Genomic DNA, 22,936 nt, shown 5'->3' on the forward strand with positions numbered 1-22,936 from the left:
AATGTTTTATTAATTTGATGATTGTTTTTACACTGTGATATATATAGGATCTAGGTTATATAGTAATTACCCGGGAATAATATAAATAAAATTTGTATTTACAAAACCAGCAGCTGTTGCAAATATATCTTTTTGGAGCACCCACATTATTGTGTATTTTTGGTAGTAATTTAGCAGCTTATTTCTGGTTAGACTGGTTGATCAACAGACATTGTAAGTTGTGAGTAAGCTTAACTGTACATAGATGTTTCAATTAGTATATGCTATCCACTAGAAGGCAGTTTTGCTCTTAATGTCCACACACAACTTTCAAACAATAAAATAAAAATGATTAACACAATTAAATTAAGTTACAGCAAATGTAAAATTAATATATTAAATTTGCCTTGCATATGTAAATGCACAAACGTATCTTCATTTTAAATCATTTAAACTGCACTGTTTAAAGCAACTAAAATCTACACATCACAATGATGTTTGCCTTTTAATTGCTTTTTATTTTATATATTACACCTATATTATATATTGTTTCTTTAAGTGTGTTTTCCTTTTTGAGGTAGGTGGGTTTGCCCACTAGAGAGGTAAGCCATGGGGGGAGGTCAGGATTAGGCTGCAGGGGACAGTTAGGGTTAGGCTGTGGGGAGGGGGTTTAGGGTTAGGCTGCAGGGAGGGGGGGTTAGGCTTAGGCACCCCCAGGGAGGGTTAGGGTTAGGCTGCAGGGGGGGGGGGGGAGGGGGGTTGCAGTATTATATTTCTTTTAACATATTCACCGCACAGGTCTAGAAAATTAGATTTCCAAACTTATACCGCAGCGCTAGCTGTGACGAAATTGACTGTGTGGATGTTTTAGCAAATCTTGACATTTTCACTATAAAAGTTTCTTAAAAATGCATAATTAAATATCTGTAGAGTATTAACATTTAGTAATAAAGGGGGACATTTACTAAGCAGTGATAAAAATGGAGAAGTGAGCCAGTGGAGAAGTTGCCCTTGGCAACCAATCAGCTGCTCTGTATATTTTTATAGTATGCAAATTATAAATGTTACATCAATGCTGATTGGTTGCAATGGGCAACTTCTGCACTGGTTAACTTCTCCACTTTTATCACTGCTTAGTACATGTCCCCCTAAGACTTCTAAGTAGGGATGGCCATTAGTCGGTTAACCATCGATGGTGCCATTGTTAACCTTGATGGTATGAACCCATCAGTGGGGAACAGCAATAGTTTTCCATGCTGATGTTAATCCCTGCTCTATTATTTACCAGGCAGCAGGTCAATCAGAAGTGGGGGTGTGGCTTCACGCAGGCATCAAGGGGCATAATTAAGTTCCGGGTCCTGGATCCAGAGCGAAAGAAGAATAAATTATGAAGCCCTGTGCAATAGATAGCAAAACTATCAACCATTGGTGTTTAACCATCGGTTGTAGTTAACCATCAATGGTCGTTAGCCTTCTTTACATCTAAGGCTGTAAAACGTCATAATTATTTATCAGCACTTCAAGTGAACAGGCAAAACAATTATCGTATGCTTTGTGATTGATTACAGAGACTTACGAACACTGGTGATTGAGATGGTTTTATCTACGGATATGTCGGGTCATTTCCAACAGATAAAAACTATGAGGAATACATTACAACAGCCAGAAGGGTAAATATTTATTATCGTATTTATTTTATGTCAAATTGATATTTTATGTGACTAACATATAGACACACCTATAAACTGCATTGACTCAGATATACCAAGGTTAAAATGGCAGTCATCAGGGTCTTCATATGAGGGGTCAGTGTGCAGTGTCTGTGCGAATCCCCCATTCTGTTCTGGCTCTTATGCATGCTAAACTCTGGTACTGTGTCAAAGTCTGCAGAGCATGTGCATACTGTACCTCTTGGCAAATGGTGCACACAAATGGTGCAACCACCATTTTCCTGGTGATTTCTTCATTGTGCTTGCGCATATCGGCGTTGGTGCCATTTTCCTGGAGGCTTCTTCTGAGACAGCCACTGCTGCTGCACAGGGTAAGTTTATCAAATGGGCGCAAAGTTTGCAGCGTGGTCCCCTCTGGACCCAAGGGTACACTGCACCATTATAGATTCACCAGTCCATTATGGAGGCAATATCTCTTTAAGGGGTACATTTACTAAGCAGTGATAAGAGCGGAGAAGTGAGCCAGTGGAGAAGTGCCCATGGTAACCAATCAGCATTGAAGTAACATCTATAATTTGCATAGTATAAAATGATACAGAGCTGCTGATTGGTTGATGGGGAAATTTCTCCACTGGCTCACTTCTCTGCTCTTATCACTGCTTAGTAAATGTACCCCTAAGAGATATACAAAATATCACATACAGTATTCCTTAACATGTTACATTGCTTAGCACATCTTCATCGGATGATAGATGTTTTAAGTTTTGTTATAATAAGAAGGGAAACTGGTGAACATAACAACTGTACATTATGAATTGAGTACATTAATTTACCATATATACAAAAAGTCTGAATATTATAATTTATATTATTTAATATGAGATATATGTAATTATATTACTCAATGCTAGATTGCGCTTACTGAGAATCACTGCATTAAATCCTTATTACTCTTATTACCAGAGTTCTGTTTTAGAACATTATTGGTCGTTTTTCTTTATTTGACAGAATAGACAAATCGAAAGCCATGTCCTTGATACTTCACGCAGCTGATATCAGTCATCCCGCAAAAGGATGGGACTTGCATCAGCGATGGACAGACTTACTGATGGAGGAATTTTTCCGACAGGTGCTAGTTCAATATTCCATTCACTACGTAATAACCAGGTTTTAACCAGAAAGTATCATTATTATTATTATTTATTTGCTATTTTTGTAATAAGCTGAAGTTTGAACTGTTTAATATATTTACTACATAGTACACACTTCATGTAGTAACGAGAAGTGTCATAAAAAATATTTAATTTAATTCTCCATGGATACGGAGGGCATTAATTCTTCCCCATACTGGCCAAAACACACACGGGCTAGGGTACCATGCGTGGGGAAAGAGGGATGTCTCTTCTATGAAATGATATGATCCCTTTGTAGTTGTTGTCTGGTTATCGCACGTATCAACAACACACACAAAATTTTTACTTTCCACAGATGGGTTAAAGGGGTGGGGGAGGGGGGGGCGAATGCCCAGATCTTCCTAATCTTCTGTCTCAGACTCGTGCATAGTGAGATTAAGGGGTATGTGGTGCAGGGGATACTGTACCCTGGGGCCCCCACTGTCAGGGGGTCCCTTGGCTGCAGCACATTAGCTCTCCCTCTTGTGCTGCAGGCAGCTAGAATGCTTGCAGGATAGTATGCAGTGCAGGCAGAGGCACAGGAGTGACAGGTTTCATGAGCTACCAACGGAGCTTCCCGACCAGGGGAGAGATAGAGAGTGAAGAGAACTGTAAGTGACCCAGGGCTCCCAGCTTCTCCTCCTCCTCCACTGTGTGTCTGGGTCCTGTGTAACCTGCTATGTAATGAGAGCATTTGGGTCTAGAGAGACACACACACACACACACACACACACACACACACACACACACACACACACAGTCCCTCTGAGTCCTGCCCCAGTGTGTAAGAAGTACAGAGATTGCTGCTATACTTGCATGTGACAAGATACATTTTAGATTTCATTTTTCTATGTGTATTTTAAGGTTAAGTTGTCCTTCTTCCACTTCAAGAACACTTTATTAAATAGTTGTCTCTCTATTAGGTGGTGATATAAATAGTACCCAGTCCCAGGCATTATTATACTATTAGTTTACGTCTAACATACACCATTGCTTTAAATTTAATAAACACAATCCATATTTCCCAAAATGATCCATTCCTGGAGGGACAAAATGCTCTGTACCAGGACATTCCTTTTAATTTATGATTGCAATCACCTGTGTTGAAATACCCTTCTTATCAATCAAATAGTTCAACACAGGTGACGCCAATGATATATTAAGAGGTAAGTCCAGGTAGAGAGCACTATGTCCCTCCTGGAATGTGTATTGTTGGGAAGTATGCACAGTCTAATACACCTCCCCCCCCTTCCCCCGGGCCCCCCTGTCTTCAGTGCCCCCACCCCCGGCTTAACCTGGCCCTGTACTTGTGCATTGTATATTATGGTCTGTGAGTAACTCTTCCTCAGACTATCAACCAGGGGGACAGGAGCTTTTTTTTATACATATAAAATGTAATTTTGTTTTCAAGATTGCATGCCAAATAAATTAAATTTACAGCACAGTATCCCCTCCATGAGATTAATAAGGAAACTAAAATGGTTTTAATCAGATCTTTACAGGATAATCCAGAATTCCCACAGCCAAAGGGAGCTGTGAGCAATTTCATTTCCAACCCTCAGTCTGTATAAAAGATAACCAGTACTGCCTCTGAAGAGACATTTATTGATCCTATTTTAGCTCACAAATACTTTGTGTTCTCATCGTCTGTTGCCTGCACCCATTCCTCTTGCAATAATTACTATCTGGTAATGTAACTACCTGGCTCACTACTGACTACCTTCATGTGTACTGACTGCTCACTTGTGTACTGAACCAGCTTAATACTGCCTAACCTATACTGTACGTAGGCCATTGCCAACCTGGTTAGTGTCTGACATACCTCTTGTACACCATACTAATGATCACCCTCTTGCTTGCAAATCTGCTTAATGTCTGACTAGCCAGTTGTGTAGTGACCCAATTTTACAGACTGAGTGGTGCATGTACTAAGCAGTGATAAGAGTGGAGAAATGAGCCAGTGGAGATGTTTTCCATGGCAACCAATCAGCTGTTCTGTATAATTTTAGTATGCAAATTAGAAATGTTACTTCAATGCTGAATGGTTGCATGGCCAACTTCTCCACTGGCTCACTTCTCCACTGGCTCATTTACTGCTTAGTACATCTCCCCCTAAGTGGTCTATGTATAAAGCCTTGGAGAGAGATAAAGTGGACAGAGATAAAGTACCAGCCAATCAGCTCCGATTAACTGGTACTTTATCTCTGTCCACTGTATATCTCTCCAAGGCTTTATACATAGACACCTAACTGCTTGTGTGTCAGCCAATGTAATATCTGACAATATGCTACAAGTCTTATTTCGGGACATTTTACAATTAGTACTATCGGCTATTGGATTTCTGCTAATACACCAGTATCCTGATAGGAACAGGCAAAGTGAGAGGGGTGATGCAGGTGGCCTGGTGTGGTTGCATTAATTGTACTCTGTGCAGAATCGTCACGTCCTAATTTGTCCTGTTCAGGAATGCTGAGTGTACACACTGTTCCTGTGTTTGTATTTCTTTTTCATCCACTAGGGGTCACTGGAGTACTCTTGGGGATATGGACGGCTTCCACCGGAAGAAGGCACTGAATAAATTAATTTTTGAGACTACTCCTCCCCTCCATATCCTCGAGCACTTCAGTGTTTTTTCTGTGCTCGACACAGTTAGAAGGCATAGTGGAGCTCGTCCACAAAGTATTGGAATTTTTTCTAAGTTTTTTTTTTTTTCCTTTCAAGGATTTCCACGTCCTTTCCCCCCTTCTAACAGGCGTGGGTCAGGGACAGTGGAAGCGGCTGAGAACAGCCGTGAGTGTCGGACCTCTCTGTAAAGAGCTCCCTCACTCCACCTGCAGGCTGCCTGCAAAAAGCTGGACGGAGCTTGGATGAGAAGCCCCGTCATAGACTTTTGTTACGGTCCAGGTATGTTGGGTAGGGGCGGTCAGCTTATGCTGCCGCCCCACTATTGGGGATTGTATTGGGCATGTTTTACTCACTAACGACCGCTGCCCGGAGCGCGTGTGCATAGGCCGCTTCACGGCTCTATGCAGCGCGCTCTCACTCTCCGCCGCTCCCAGCATCTTAAGTTACCTAGCAGACCGCTGCTCCCTGCGCCGCAGCAGCCGATATGTTCCCCGCTGCCTGGCTACACAGGAGGCCACTCCACTCTATGCTGTGTGTGGCGGACCGGGAACGCGTGTGCATAGGCCGCTCCACGGCTCTATGCAGTACGCTCTCTGCTCCCGCTGACCGCCCGCATCAGCCGAGGAGTTCCCCGCTGCCTTGGCATACAGGTACAGGCCGCTCACACGGCCCTATGCAAAGTTCCACAGGCCCCGACCCGGTGCTGTACACGGAGGTCGTGGGGGTGGGGGGAGACATTAGCAGTATTGGCAGTGTTAAGCTTTGTAGAAAAACTTGGTACTTAACATGTTTAATGTTCTCCTGTCTGTTCCAGGATTCCTATATTACATCTCGGCTTAAGAGTGGTACTAGGGGAATTTGGGGGTCAGTTTTCTTATTGCTGGCAGGCACTGCACTTGCCTGATATATACAAGGAACTTTGGTGTTATTACTGAGTCGTGCAGACTGTCTGTGTGTAGTTTGTATTGTCTGTCTTTATAATGAGTAAGACACCAGCAAAATCTAAGAAACATTTTTCATGTCATGTCTGTAAGAGTGTGTTGCCTGATGGATCCACCACATGTACAGCATGTGTTGTTAATACAGCCACAAATACGATTTCCACAGAAGTAAAGCCAGCATCTCTGGACCCTCCATGGGCTTTACTTGCAGATGTATTAGTTGGTTTACAATCAGAGCTGGCCGCCTCTCGTGAAGAAAGAGAGGCGGCAAGATCTGAGTTTAAAATGAGACCATTTAAGTTACCAGGGGAGTCTCAATCTGGTCAGAGGTCCACCTTGAGTGGAAAAGATAAGTTTCCTTTTCCTAATAATTTTCCAGTCTCTGGGATACTAGACCTCACTGAACATGAGTATGAGGAGGGCGAAATAGACCAACAGTCAGATAGTGACGATTTTGACAGCCCAGGTATTGATAATCTCATCAGAGCAGTACGTCAGTCGCTGGAGTTTACGGAAACTGAGGAGCCCCTGACGAATGATGAGGTAGTCTTTACTAAACGACAGAGATCTCCGATGTGTTTCCCTATTTCGGAATCTCTTAATAAAATGTTACTGGAAACACGGAAGAATCCGGATAAACGGTTTTCTATACCTCGTAGATTTAAATCGAGTTACCCGTTTCCAGAGTCCATGACAGCTACATGGGAGAACCCACCATCGGTGGATTCATCCGTATCTAAACTTACAAGGAAGTTAACCATACCAGTACCAACTGCTACTACGCTTAAAGACCCTGCAGATCGTAAAATAGAGGCTATGCTAAGGTCCATGTATACAGCAGCTGGAGTGCTGCTGAGACCTGGGTTGGTTGGCATTTGGGTTACTAAAGCATTAATGGTATGGATAAAAGAGCTCAAGTCGGCTCTGCAAGATGACCATCTTATACTTCTCGCGGATCAAATCTGGGAAGCTGCTGAATATCTATGTACAGCTTCTACTGACGTCTGTCAGCTTACTTCTCGCCTGTCCTCATCGCTAGTCATAGTACGACGAGCACTTTGGCTGCGTTCTTGGCAGGCGGAGACGGAGGTTAAAAAAGGTATAGAGGCATTGCCTTATGATGGCGAGAAGCTTTTCGGTCCTGAATTGGACAAATGGATTTCTGAGGCTACTGGAGGAAAGTCTGTGTTTCTTCCATCGCCTACAACTATACCTAAACGGAAATATTCTGGTCCGGCGTTCAAATCCTTTAGAACTCAGCCCTTTCGTGGGCAGGGCACAGGAGCAGTCACGCCTGGTAGAAGAGGTCGGGGACGTAGTGCCCGACAATCCAATGCACGTCGTCAAGACACTAAGACCACTAACAAACCAGTGGCATGACGGGCTCCCAGCCCATCTCGGATCTCCAATTGTGGGAGCACGCCTTCAGAGCTTTCAGGGGGCGTGGCTGCAGACGTCCACAGATGGGTGGATCCGCAATTTAGTATTAGAGGGTTACAAAATAGAGTTCGATTATCTTCCGACAGGAAGATTTTTCACGACAGGACTGCCTGTGTCGGACGACAAGAAAGCAGTTCTGCAGGTTGCCATTCAGTCTCTGCTGAATGCTGCAGTTGTAATTCCGGTCCCCGTGCAGGAACAGGGGCAGGGTTATTATTCCAGTCTGTTTCTGGTACCAAAACCAGATGGCTCAGTCAGGCCAATATTGAACCTAAAAGGTCTCAATCATTACGTCACTTACCACAGATTCAAGATGGAATCTCTCAGGTCAGTAATTGCAGGGTTAGAGCCACAGGAATTCATGATTGCACTGGATCTCAAAGATGCGTACTTACACATTCCGATTTGGCCACCTCACCAGAGTTTCTTAAGGTTTGCAATAAGGCGAGACCATTACCAGTTTCAGGCTCTGCCGTTTGGCCTCTCATCAGCGCCTCGGGTATTCACCAAGGTAATGTCCGTGATGATAGCTCATCTCAGGTCCCTAGGAGTAATAATTGTTCCGTATTTGGACGATCTACTCATAAAGGCTCCGTCTCAACAATTGCTTCTCCAGCATGCTTTGCTAACGTACAATGTACTAGTTCAGCACGGTTGGATAGTCAGTTTAAAGAAATCACATCTAATTCCGTGTCAACGACTTCAATTCCTAGGGATGATTCTCGATACAGTAAATCAAAAGGTTTACCTGCCACAACAGAAAGTACAGGTCATTCGTCATCTGGTGCAATTAGTGCTCAAGCCACGCACAGTCTCAGTACATTTGTGCATTCGCCTTTTAGGCACAATGGTGGCGGCTTTCGAAGCACTTCAGTTCGGAAGATTTCACTCACGTCCGTTTCAACTGGAGGTGTTAGCGCAATGGTCGGGATCACATCTGCAGATGCACCACAGGGTGAGATTGTCGCCACAAGTCAGGGTGTCTCTTCTCTGGTGGTTAAAAATACACAATCTATCTGCAGGGAGACGATTCGGCGTCGTGAATTGGATAATTCTGTCAACAGACGCAAGTCTCAGAGGTTGGGGAGCTGTAGTTCAGAGTTATCGGCTCCAGGGCCTCTGGGCAGATCACGAAAGATCGCTATCCATAAATGTTCTGGAACTCAGGGCGATTTACAATGCTCTAAGACAAGCAGTGTACATGTTTCGTTTTCAGACTGTTCAGGTGCAGTCAGACAATGCGACGGCAGTCGCATACATAAACAAACAAGGAGGAACGAGAAGCCGCATGGCAATGCGGGAAGTAGCTCGGATCCTCAGATGGGCCGAATATCACCAGGTGATATTGTCGGCAGTGTTCATTCCGGGAGTGGACAACTGGGAGGCAGATTTTCTCAGTCGTTGGGATTTTCATCCAGGAGAGTGGGCATTAAATCCAGAAGTGTTTCAGATGTTGATCCAGAGGTGGGGTTACCCTCAGGTGGATCTGATGGCATCCCGCCACAATCATCAGGTGTCACGATATGTGTCCAGAACAAGAGATCCAGGGGCAGTGGCGGTGGATGCTCTCACAGCCGCGTGGCCGTACAGCCTCGTGTATCTGTTTCCACCGTTTCCGCTGCTCCCGCTGTTGCTAAAACGGATCAAGAGAGGGTCCGTCACAGTCATACTAATAGCGCCTCATTGGCCTCGGAGAACTTGGTTCTCGGATCTCCTCGGTTTACTCGCAGACGATCCGTGGCCACTCCCACTACGTCCGGACCTGTTACAACAGGGTCCGTTCCTTTACCCCGATTTAGCGCGGCTGCGTTTGACGGGGTGGCTGTTGAAAAGGCCATCTTGAGAAGAGAGGGCATTCCGGAGTCTGTTATACCAACCATGGTACGAGCTAGGAAGCCGGTTACGGCAGCTCATTATTACAGAATCTGGCGTACTTATATAGGTTGGTGTGAAGCTCGGAAGTTTCCGACATCATCTTTTAATTTATCCCGTCTTTTGTTATTTTTACAGATGGGGTTAGATGGAGGACTACGTCTTTCCACACTAAAGGGGCAGGTATCTGCGTTGTCAATTTACTTTCAAAGGAAATTGGCCTCGTTGCCGTCAATACATACGTTTCTACAGGGTGTAATGAGGATACAGCCTCCTTTCATTCCACCTACAGCACCATGGGACTTGAATCTGGTTTTAGATTTCTTACAGTCCGATTACTTTGAACCCTTACAACAAGTGGATATTAAATTTCTCACTTGGAAAACGATTTTTCTTTTAGCCTTAGCTTCGGCTAGGCGAGTTTCAGATCTGGGTGCCTTGTCGTGCAAGTCACCGTATTTAGGCCCTCATTCCGAGTTGTTCGCTCGTTCTTTTTCATCGCCTCGCAGTGAAAATCCGCTTAGTATGCATGCGCAAAGTTCGCACTGCGACTGCGCCAAGTAACTTTACTATGAAGAAAGTATTTTTACTCACGGCTTTTTCTTCGCTCCGGCGATCGTAATGTGATTGACAGGAAATGGGTGTTACTGGGCGGAAACACGGCGTTTCAGGGGCGTGTGGCTGAAAACGCTACCGTTTCCGGAAAAAACGCAGGAGTGGCCGGGGAAACGGTGGGAGTGCCTGGGCGAACGCTGGGTGTGTTTGTGACGTCAACCAGGAACGACAAGCACTGAAATGATCGCACAGGCAGAGTAAGTCTGGAGCTACTCAGAAACTGCTAAGTAGTTAGTAATCGCAATATTGCGAATACATCGGTCGCAATTTTAAGAAGCTAAGATTCACTCCCAGTAGGCGGCGGCTTAGCGTGTGTAACTCTGCTAAATTCGCCTTGCGACCGATCAACTCGGAATGAGGGCCTTAGTTTTTCATGATGACAGAGCGGAACTTCGGACGAATCCCGCTTTTCTACCAAAGGTAGTGTCGTCTTTTCACATCAATCAACCAATAGTAGTTCCGGTATTAACAGAGAATGCTGAAACGTTGGATGTGGTTCGCGCATTACGCGTCTATGTATCCCGAACGTCTACGGTTCGTAAGACGGATACGTTGTTTGTTCTCTATGATGCGGCTAAGAGGGGTTGGCCAGCCTCTAAGCAGACCTTATCCAGATGGATCAAACTGACCATACGTCAGGCTTACCTTCATGCTAGGTTACAGCCACCTACATCAGTAACAGCTCATTCCACACGTTCTGTGGGAACGTCATGGGCAGCGAGTCGTGGGGCTTCTACGACACAGCTTTGCCGTGCGGCTACTTGGTCTTCAGTGCACACGTTTGTGCGCTTTTACAAGTTTGATACGTTCGCGGCATCAGCATCTAGCTTTGGCCGTTTAGTGTTACAAGTGCCAAACAGCTCTCCCGCCACGGAGGAAACTTTGGTACATCCCAAGAGTACTCCAGTGACCCCTAGTGGATGAAAAAGAAAGTAGGATTTTGGTACTTACCAGGTAAATCCTTTTCTTTGAATCCATAGGGGGCACTGGACGCCCACCCAGAGCAGTTTATCTGTTTTAGGAAGTTCAGTGGTTCTTATGGTAACACACTTTCACGACTGGTTTAAATTTAACAAAGGTTAATCAGTTAGGGTGTCAACTGTTTAGTTGTCTGTTACGTTTTGTGTCAACTTTATTGTTGTCCGTGAGATTATAGGTAATTCTCCTTTTGTCAATCTCTCTATCGATCCTGTTCGGCTCAGTAAAAAACACTGAAGTGCTCGAGGATATGGAGGGGAGGAGTAGTCTCAAAAATTAATTTATTCAGTGCCTTCTTCCGGTGGAAGCCGTCCATATCCCCAAGAGTACTCCAGTGCCCCCTATGGATTCAAAGAAAAGGATTTACCTGGTAAGTACCAAAATCCTACTATTACAGCCAGAAAACCAACCTCACAGCCATTAATAATTAGAAAACAATTATAGACGATCTTAGAACTTCACACTGTGGAAAAAAAACACCTTAAAAATATAAGTTACGAATGAAATCCAACATACTGTACAGATGTGTTCTCTTTCACCTAGCATCTTTGCCGCATATCACACAAGACGCTTGGCACAACTTAGACGCTCCTCAAGAAGTATCGATCCATGTATTTTTGTACTTTCCCTTGAATTACTGGCATCATAGCCATATCACACAGTGTACTGGACGGGTGTGGTATGCAAGGTCGACAACACTTAGGTCAACAGTGTCTAGGTCGACCACTATTGGTTGACAGTAAGTATGTCGACATGGTTTCTAGGTCGACAAGGACTATAGGTCGACATGTACTAGGTCGACATGACAGAAGGTCAACATGAGTTTTTGCACTTTTTTTGGTGTCGTTTTCTCCGTACAGTGACCGGGAACCCCAATTAGTCCTCCGTGTCCCCTCCGCTACCGCTGCGCTCAGCACTAGTTACCATTCCCAATTGTAGTCCAAGTGGATCGTAAAGTATGAAAAAGTCCAGAAAATGAAAAAAATATGTAAGAAACTCATGTCGACCTAGAACATGTCGACCTAGAGTCCCTGTCGACCTAAAAACCATGTTGACCTACTTACTGTCGGCCAATAGTGGTCAAACTAAGTGTGGTCGACATAGAGACCGGATACCGTACTGGATTTACTAGATTAGTATTTTTGTTGCAGTGGAATTGGTATAAAGTTGCAGATTGAGCATAATGATACGTGGCGTGAGGCCACTTGGATCGGACCTTTGTCTTTTGACTTTTTACCCAGTAAGTTGCACACAGAGTACATGAGTCAAGATTCTGATAGGACACATGACGGGTGGTCTATTCATGAAGCAGTGAAAAGAGTGGAAAAGTGAGCTTGTAGAGAAGCTGCCCATGGCAACCAATCAGCACTGAAGTAACATTTATAATTTGTATACTATACAATTGTACAGCGCAGCTGATTGGTTGCCATGGGCAACTTCTCCACAGGCTCACTTCTCCGCTCTTTTCACTGCTTCATGAATAGACCCCCTAGGTCACAAAGTCTGTGGCTTGCCAAACAGGGCTACTTGGCATGATTTGAGGATAGGTGTATGTATGCATCTGTACATGATATAACTGCAATCATACAAAATAAGTTATCTAGTCCTAACTCATACTCCATAAGACATATCACATGAAATCATCCTACTGTATGTATGTTTTTATCTTTTTCCGCCAGTTTCAGTAGTCATATGTGGACAGACGGGTGTGGGATAATAGATAGACAGTGTCTAATTCAGGCATGTCTAAACTGCGGCCCTCCAGCTGTTGAGAAACTACACATCCCAGCATGCCCCGACACAGCTTTAGCATTCTCTGACAGCAAAACTGTGTCAGGGCCTGCAGGGATATGTAGTTTCACAACAGCTGGAGGGCCGCAGTTTGGACATGCCTGGTCTAATAAGACAGTCAATAGATAGACACCATATGTTAGACAGACATTAGGTCAAAAATATGTTAGACAGGACATTAGGGTCAACAGGGTCAAAAGGTCGACACGTCAAAGGTAGACAGTGCAAAAAGTCGACGGGTCAAAAGGTCAACATGAAAATGGTTGACACGAAAAAAAGGTAGATACCATTTTTTTTCCATTTTTGTGGTTTGTGTGGATAGTTTTGTCATCTGGGACCCCCAATTGTAGAAAAGCATACCCTCGCGGGGCTCGCTTCGCTCGCCACGCTTCGGGCACGGTGGCTCGCTGCACTCGCCACCAGGTTTAGAACCAAGTCTATGCCGACATGGATAGAGAAAGTATGAGATAGTCCCAAAACATGTAAAAAAATTTTTAAAAACCTGTGTCTACCTTTTATATGTTGACCATTTTCATGTCGACCTTTTGACCCTCTCGACAATTTTGTACTGTCTACCTTTTTCATGTCGACCTTTTGACCCTGTCGACCTAATGTCTGTCTAACATATGGTGTCTATCTATGACTGTCTAACTATCATCCGAATACCGGACAGACCCACCCCAAGCATATGTTCATCTCTCATCCTAAAATAACAATATGAGGTAACCCCTCTTACATACCACATGTCACTCTATGTAGCCCCACACCCTTTAAGAAAATTTAGTTTGCCCTTCTACATATTTTTTTCATCCTCTCATTGGCTGCCAGAAATTCTCTTCTGTGCACAAGCTCCTCCCAGACTATAAGAAGAACAAATCCCATGATTGAATCCAATGAAATCAGATCTTCCACCAGGTTAAATCACAGACGGTTTCAGCCAACGAAAGCATTCTGATATCATGCACTGAAGCTGTCGGATGTTTCTCTTTAAGGGGGATATTCAATTACTCGGACATGCTGTCGGGTGTAATGTATCGCCGGGGGGGCTTTATAATTAGCCCTGATAAGCCAGCGCGTGCTGCGGTTTATGGGGGAATTTGTTTGATCTGCCTCTGGCAGGCGAAGCAAAATCCCAGATAACAGCCCCCTCGTTTTGCTACTTCACCCGTAAACAACAGGTTTCACTGAACCTGTGTGTTTTCGGGTGAAAATGCAATTTTTACTGGCCGATTTAATCAAATAGCCCGAACGCAAAACCCGAAGAAACATCAGGGGTTTTTACTCCCGATGTCTAATCAGGGGTAATTGAATATCCCCCGCCTAAATCTGCTCAACCAATGGAATTGTGACTTGCTACAGTGAAATCAGAGTTACTAAACCAGAGTTAGATTTGGGTGAGTTATATTGTTTCTGTGCAGGGTAAATACTGGCTGCTTTATTTTTACACTGCAATTTAGATTTCAGTTTGAACACACCTCACCCAAATCTAACTCTCTCTGAATTACCCCCATGATTTTTCCCAACTGCTAACAAATTTGCTGCTGCAACTAGGAATGAATTAGGTCCTTAGTCAGTTAATCTGTACCACCAACACCCTCCTGTAAGAACCAATAAACCTTTTGCCAGTAATAAGATACCTGTACATTGGTGTATGTATGGGGGAAGGGGAGGGGAATTTAGTTCCTCTTTTATATTAAAAAGTGAAGTCATTTGGGTTGATCAATGTTTGTGGATTGACGTGATCTAATTTCTACAATTCTGATGCCTCAGCAAAATATTTACAGAACCAACTTTCCTTTACAGGGTGACAAAGAGGCTGAATTAGGGCTTCCATTCTCACCACTCTGTGACCGAAAATCTACACTGGTAGCACAATCACAAATAGGTAACAAAGACTTTATTTTTTATTATTATTATTATTATTATTATTATTATTATTATCCTTTATTTATATGGCACCACAAGGGATTCGCAGCGCCCATTACACAGTACATAATCAAATGAGCAAACAAGAGAACAGCACTTACAGTACAAGACAATATAGGACAGGTATGGAAAGCCAGCGGTTATGTGCCATCAAAGGCAGTAAGTAGTATTAGTGTAAGGAAGAAAAGGAAAGGCACATGAGGAAAGAAGACCCTGCTCTTGCAGCTTACAATCAAATGTATTTGCACCCACAAAGTTTTGAAAGGCAGATTTTTTAAAGTCATTAATTGTTACACTTGTTGCATGAACCAAATACCTAAGTAGTGTTCAAAGCTTTCATTTGACAATATTAGAGATGTGCGGCTGGCACTTTTCGTGTTTTGTTTTTGTTTTTGGATCTACATCCTCGCTCGTGTTTTGGATCTGGATTGGTTTTGCCAAAACCTTTCTTTCGGGTTTTGGTTTTGGATCCGGATGATTTTTTTTAAAAACCACAAAAACAGCTAAAATCACAGAATTTGGGGGTAATTTTGATCCTTCAGTATTATTAACCTCAATAACATTAATTTTCTTTCATTTCCAGTCTATTCTGCACACCTCACAATATTGTTTTTAGGCCAAAAGGTTGCACCGAGGTCGCTGGAAGACACTTTTAAAAACTAGGCACCAAAGAGCACATAATGCAAAGAAAAAAAAAGAGGTGCAATGAGGTAGCTGGATGACTAAGCTAAGCAACACAAGTGTACGGCACAAACCCCTGGCCCATCTAGGAGTGGCCTTGCTGTGGCAGACAGGATGGTAGTTTTAAAAACTAGGCCCCAAACAGCACATAATGCAAAGAAAAAAAGAGAGGTGCAAGATGGAATTGTCCTTGGGCCCTCCCACCCACCCTTATGTTGTATAAATAGGGCATGCACACTTCAACAAACGAATAATTTCAGCGCCAGGGTCTGCCATGTGACTGTGGCTGAAATTATTGGTTTGTTTGGGCCCCCACAAAAAAAGGAACCATTAATTCCCCCACCAAAAAGAAGCAATTCATCCCTCCTTGCACAAACTGGCTTTACAGAGGCAAGATGTCGTCCTCATCCTCCGATTCCTCACCCCTTTCAGTGTGTACATCCTCCTCCTCACTGAGTATTACTTCGTTCCCACTGGAATCCACCATCACAGGTCCCTGTGTACTTTCTGGAGGCAATTGCTGGTAAAGGTCTTCCTGGAGGAATTTATCATTCATTTTGATGAACATCATCTTCTCCGCATTTTGCGGAAATAACCTCCTACGTCGATCGCTGACAAGGTTACCGGCTGCACAAAACACTCTTTCGGAGTACACACTGGAGGGGGGGGGCAACGTAGGTAAAATAAAGCCAGTTTGTGCAAGGGCCTCCAAATTGCCTCTTTTTCCTGCCAGTATACATACAGACTGTCTGACATGCCTACTTGGATGCTGTCACCCATATAATCCTCCACCATTCTTTCAATGGTGACAGCATCATATGCAGTGACAGTAGACATCAGTAGACCTGTCAGTAATCATTGGCAGGTCCTTCAGTCCGAACCAGTGTCAACACTTGCTCCAGACTGCCCTAAATCACCGCCAGCGGGTGGGCTCGGAAATTTGATCCTTTTCCTCGCAGCCCCAGTTGCGGGAGAAAATGAAGGAGGAGCTGTTGACGGGTCACGTTCCACTTTAGTTGACAGTTGTCTCACCGGCAGGTCTTTGCACCTCTGCAGACTTGTATCTGCTGGAAAGAGAGATACAATGTAGGCTTTAAACCTAGGATCGAGAATGGTGGCCAAAATGTAGTGCTCTGATTTCAACAGATTGACCACCCTTGAATCCTGGATGTCACAACTGAGGGCCTGAGCTGACGGTAGGCAGCCTCAGTTGTAGGGGCTGAGATGTAACGGAACCTGGGAGGTTGTATCAGACCCCTAGACATGTAAGTAACATGTAGAATAACTGCCCGAAGGCGTGACCACGACAACCAGGATAAAAGTCAATGATGTTTATTATGACAAACTCCGTAACACAGCAGCAGTAAAGGAAACATAAAAGTCAACAGAGGATAAATACAATTCCTGGGTACTACAGGGTGGCAAGGGCCACAGGCACTGGTAGTGTGAGACAGTTCTTATAATCTTCTAGTTGGAAAGTCCTTACCAGGCCTGACTGTAGCAATGGAGAGAACCCAGGATCGTACCAGCTGGTGTTCCAAGAAAGGCTGGGCTGCTGAAGATAAAACGGCTGCTGTGGATACTGGCTGGAACCAGACTGTTGTTGGTACGGAGTGGATACTGGCTGGAACCAGTTAAATAATAAACGAACTTGAGAGCGATGAAATAATAATGAAGTTTGGAGTTTGAGAGCGGTGAAATAATAATACCGATGGAGAGTGGTAAACTGCAGAAAGGACACCGGCCCTTTAAGAGAAGCTGTACACTGCTGGAAGCTGGGCTGGAAGCAGGTGATTGATAATGAAGTTTGGAGTTTGAGAGCGGTGAAATAATAATACCGGTGGAGAGTGGTAAACTGCAGAAAGAACACCGGCCCTTTAAGAGAAGCTGTACACTGCTGGAAGCTGGGCTGGAAGCAGGTGATTGTTGTAACTGGAAACAGGTGAGTCCAGAATGGATCGGAGAGTCAGGCTACACCGCAGATGGAATGCTGGTGCGGGTCTCTATTAGAGATGAGCGCCGGAAATTTTTCGGGTTTTGTGTTTTGGTTTTGGGTTCGGTTCCGCGGCCGTGTTTTGGGTTCGACCGCGTTTTGGCAAAACCTCACCAAATTTTTTTTGTCGGATTCGGGTGTGTTTTGGATTCGGGTGTTTTTTCCAAAAAACCCTAAAAAACAGCTTAAATCATAGAATTTGGGGGTAATTTTGATCCCAAAGTATTATTAACCTCAAAAAACATAATTTACACTCATTTTCAGCCTATTCTGAACACATCACACCTCACAATATTATTTTTAGTCCTAAAATTTGCACCGAGGTCGCTGTGTGAGTAAGATAAGCGACCCTAGTGGCCGACACAAACACCGGGCCCATCTAGGAGTGGCACTGCAGTGTCACGCAGGATGGCCCTTCCAAAAAACCCTCCCCAAACAGCACATGACGCAAAGAAAAAAAGAGGCGCAATGAGGTAGCTGACTGTGTGAGTAAGATTAGCGACCCTAGTGGCCGACACAAACACCGGGCACATCTAGGAGTGGCACTGCAGTGTCACGCAGGATGTCCCTTCCAAAAAACCCTCCCCAAACAGCACATGACGCAAAGAAAAAAGAGGCGCAATGAGGTAGCTGACTGTGTGAGTAAGATTAGCGACCCTAGTGGCCGACACAAACACCGGGCCCATCTAGGAGTGGCACTGCAGTGTCACGCAGGATGTCCCTTCCAAAAAACCCTCCCCAATCAGCACATGATGCAAAGAAAAAGAAAAGAAAAAAGAGGTGCAAGATGGAATTATCCTTGGGCCCTCCCACCCACCCTTATGTTGTATAAACAAAACAGGACATGCACACTTTAACCAACCCATCATTTCAGTGACAGGGTCTGCCACACGACTGTGACTGATATGACGGGTTGGTTTGGACCCCCCCCAAAAAAGAAGCAATTAATCTCTCCTTGCACAAACTGGCTCTACAGAGGCAAGATGTCCACCTCATCTTCACCCTCCGATATATCACCGTGTACATCCCCCTCCTCACAGATTATCAATTCGTCCCCACTGGAATCCACCATCTCAGCTCCCTGTGTACTTTGTGGAGGCAATTGCTGCTGGTCAATGTCTCCGCGGAGGAATTGATTATAATTCATTTTAATGAACATCATCTTCTCCACATTTTCTGGATGTAACCTCGTACGCCGATTGCTGACAAGGTGAGCGGCGGCACTAAACACTCTTTCGGAGTACACACTTGTGGGAGGGCAACTTAGGTAGAATAAAGCCAGTTTGTGCAAGGGCCTCCAAATTGCCTCTTTTTCCTGCCAGTATAAGTACGGACTGTGTGACGTGCCTACTTGGATGCGGTCACTCATATAATCCTCCACCATTCTATCAATGTTGAGAGAATCATATGCAGTGACAGTAGACGACATGTCCGTAATCGTTGTCAGGTCCTTCAGTCCGGACCAGATGTCAGCATCAGCAGTCGCTCCAGACTGCCCTGCATCACCGCCAGCGGGTGGGCTCGGAATTCTGAGCCTTTTCCTCGCACCCCCAGTTGCGGGAGAATGTGAAGGAGGAGATGTTGACAGGTCGCGTTCCGCTTGACTTGACAATTTTGTCACCAGCAGGTCTTTCAACCCCAGCAGACCTGTGTCTGCCGGAAAGAGAGATCCAAGGTAGGCTTTAAATCTAGGATCGAGCACGGTGGCCAAAATGTAGTGCTCTGATTTCAACAGATTGACCACCCGTGAATCCTTGTTAAGCGAATTAAGGGCTGCATCCACAAGTCCCACATGCCTAGCGGAATCGCTCCGTGTTAGCTCCTTCTTCAATGCCTCCAGCTTCTTCTGCAAAAGCCTGATGAGGGGAATGACCTGACTCAGGCTGGCAGTGTCTGAACTGACTTCACGTGTGGCAAGTTCAAAGGGCATCAGAACCTTGCACAACGTTGAAATCATTCTCCACTGCACTTGAGACAGGTGCATTCCATCTCCTATATCGTGCTCAATTGTATAGGCTTGAATGGCCTTTTGCTGCTCCTCCAACCTCTGAAGCATATAGAGGGTTGAATTCCACCTCGTTACCACTTCTTGCTTCAGATGATGGCAGGGCAGGTTCAGTAGTTTTTGGTGGTGCTCCAGTCTTCTGTACGTGGTGCCTGTACGCCGAAAGTGTCCCGCAATTTTTCTGGCCACCGACAGCATCTCTTGCACGCCCCTGTCGTTTTTTAAAAAATTCTGCACCACCAAATTCAAGGTATGTGCAAAACATGGGACGTGCTGGAATTTGCCCATATTTAATGCACACACAATATTGCTGGCGTTGTCCGATGCCACAAATCCACAGGAGAGTCCAATTGGGGTAAGCCATTCCGCGATGATCTTCCTCAGTTGCCGTAAGAGGTTTTCAGCTGTGTGCGTATTCTGGAAAGCGGTGATACAAAGCGTAGCCTGCCTAGGAAAGAGTTGGCGTTTGCGAGATGCTGCTACTGGTGCCGCCGCTGCTGTTCTTGCGGCGGGAGTCCATACATCTACCCAGTGGGCTGTCACAGTCATATAGTCCTGACCCTGCCCTGCTCCACTTGTCCACATGTCCGTGGTTAAGTGGACATTGGGTACAACTGCATTTTTTAGGACACTGGTGAGTCTTTTTCTGACGTCCGTGTACATTCTCGGTATCGCCTGCCTAGAGAAGTGGAACCTAGATGGTATTTGGTAACGGGGGCACACTGCCTCAATAAATTGTCTAGTTCCCTGTGAACTAACGGCGGATACCGGACGCACGTCTAACACCAACATAGTTGTCAAGGACTCAGTTATCCGCTTTGCAGTAGGATGACTGCTGTGATATTTCATCTTCCTCGCAAAGGACTGTTGAACAGTCAATTGCTTACTGGAAGTAGTACAAGTGGGCTTACGACTTCCCCTCTGGGATGACCATCGACTCCCAGCGGCAACAACAGCAGCGCCAGCAGCAGTAGGCGTTACACGCAAGGATGCATCGGAGGAATCCCAGGCAGGAAAGGACTCGTCAGACTTGCCAGTGACATGGCCTGCAGGACTATTGGCATTCCTGGGGAAGGAGGAAATTGACACTGAGGGAGTTGGTGGGGTGGTTTGCGTGAGCTTGGTTACAAGAGGAAGGGATTTACTGGTCAGTGGACTGCTTCCGCTGTCACCCAAAGTTTTTGAACTTGTCACTGACTTATTATGAATGCGCTGCAGGTGACGTATAAGGGAGGATGTTCCGAGGTGGTTAACGTCCTTACCCCTACTTATTACAGCTTGACAAAGGGAACACACGGCTTGACACCTGTTGTCCGCATTTCTGGTGAAATACCTCCACACCGAAGAGCTGATTTTTTTGGTATTTTCACCTGGCATGTCAACGGCCATATTCCTCCCACGGACAACAGGTGTCTCCCCGGGTGCCTGACTTAAACAAACCACCTCACCATCAGAATCCTCCTGGTCAATTTCCTCCCCAGCGCCAGCAACACCCATATCCTCCTCATCCTGGTGTACTTCAACACTGACATCTTCAATCTGACTATCAGGAACTGGACTGCGGGTGCTCCTTCCAGCACTTGCAGGGGGCATGCAAATAGTGGAAGGCGCATGCTCTTCACGTCCAGTGTTGGGAAGGTCAGGCATCGCAAACGACACAATTGGACTCTCCTTGTGGATTTGGGATTTCAAAGAACGCACAGTTCTTTGCGGTGCTTTTGCCAGCTTGAGTCTTTTCAGTTTTCTAGCGAGAGGCTGAGTGCTTCCATCCTCATGTGAAGCTGAACCACTAGCCATGAACATAGGCCAGGGCCTCAGCCGTTCCTTGCCACTCCGTGTGGTAAATGGCATATTGGCAAGTTTACGCTTCTCCTCCGACAATTTTATTTTAGGTTTTGGAGTCCTTTTTTTTCTGATATTTGGTGTTTTGGATTTGACATGCTCTGTACTATGACATTGGGCATCGGCCTTGGCAGACGACGTTGCTGGCATTTCATCGTCTCGGCCATGACTAGTGGCAGCAGCTTCAGCACGAGGTGGAAGTGGATCTTGATCTTTCCCTAATTTTGGAACCTCAACTTTTTTGTTCTCCATATTTTATAGGCAGAACTAAAAGGCACCTCAGGTAAACAATGGAGATGGATGGATTGGATACTAGTATACAATTATGGACGGACTGCCACGGTTAGGTGGTATAAAAAAACCACGGTTAGGTGGTATATATTATAATAATAATACAATTATGGATGGACGGACTGCCTGCCGACTGCCGACACAGAGGTAGCCACAGCCGTGAACTACCGCACTGTACACTGGTTGATAAAGAGATAGTAGTATACTCGTAACAACTAGTATGACACTATGACGACGGTATAAAGAATGAAAAAAAAACCACGGTTAGGTGGTATATATTATAATAATAATACAATTATGGATGGACGGACTGCCTGCCGACTGCCGACACAGAGGTAGCCACAGCCGTGAACTACCGCACTGTACACTGGTTGATAAAGAGATAGTAGTATACTCGTAACAACTAGTATGACACTATGACGACGGTATAAAGAATGAAAAAAAAACCACGGTTAGGTGGTATATATTATAATAATAATACAATTATGGATGGACGGACTGCCTGCCGACTGCCGACACAGAGGTAGCCACAGCCGTGAACTACCGCACTGTACACTGGTTGATAAAGAGATAGTAGTATACTCGTAACAATTAGGATGACACTATGACGGTATAAAGAATGAAAAAAAAAACCACGGTTAGGTGGTAGGTATATAATAATAAATAATACAATTCTGGTCGGACGGACTGCCTGCCGTGTGCCGACACAGAGGTAGCCACAGCCGTGAACTACCGCACTGTACACTGGTTGATAAAGAGATAGTAGTATACTCGTAACAATTAGGATGACACTATGACGGTATAAAGAATGGAAAAAAAACCACGGTTAGGTGGTAGGTATATAATAATAAATAATACAATTCTGGTCGGACGGACTGCCTGCCGTGTGCCGACACAGAGGTAGCCACAGCCGTGAACTACCGCACTGTACACTGGTTGATAAAGAGATAGTAGTATACTCGTAACAATTAGGATGACACTATGACGGTATAAAGAATGAAAAAAAAACCACGGTTAGGTGGTAGGTATATAATAATAAATAATACAATTCTGGTCGGACGGACTGCCTGCCGTGTGCCGACACAGAGGTAGCCACAGCCATGAACTACCGCACT

General features: G+C 44.8%; 1 protein-coding gene across 3 annotated transcripts in view; it reads left to right on the forward strand.

The window, feature by feature from the left end:
• PDE1A (phosphodiesterase 1A) overlaps positions 1-22,936 on the forward strand; it is a 557,427-nt gene that overhangs the window by 481,006 nt on the left and 53,485 nt on the right. For all 3 annotated transcript variants that reach the window (XM_063933325.1, XM_063933326.1, XM_063933324.1), the window contains exons 9-11: positions 1,548-1,649; positions 2,658-2,778; positions 14,887-14,968. In XM_063933325.1, coding sequence (XP_063789395.1) covers positions 1,548-1,649; positions 2,658-2,778; positions 14,887-14,968 — 305 coding nt within the window. The remainder of the gene's footprint in view (positions 1-1,547; positions 1,650-2,657; positions 2,779-14,886; positions 14,969-22,936) is intronic.

This window comes from Pseudophryne corroboree, chromosome 7 (assembly GCF_028390025.1).
Source record: "Pseudophryne corroboree isolate aPseCor3 chromosome 7, aPseCor3.hap2, whole genome shotgun sequence".
In the NCBI taxonomy this organism is placed as follows: domain Eukaryota; kingdom Metazoa; phylum Chordata; class Amphibia; order Anura; family Myobatrachidae; genus Pseudophryne; species Pseudophryne corroboree.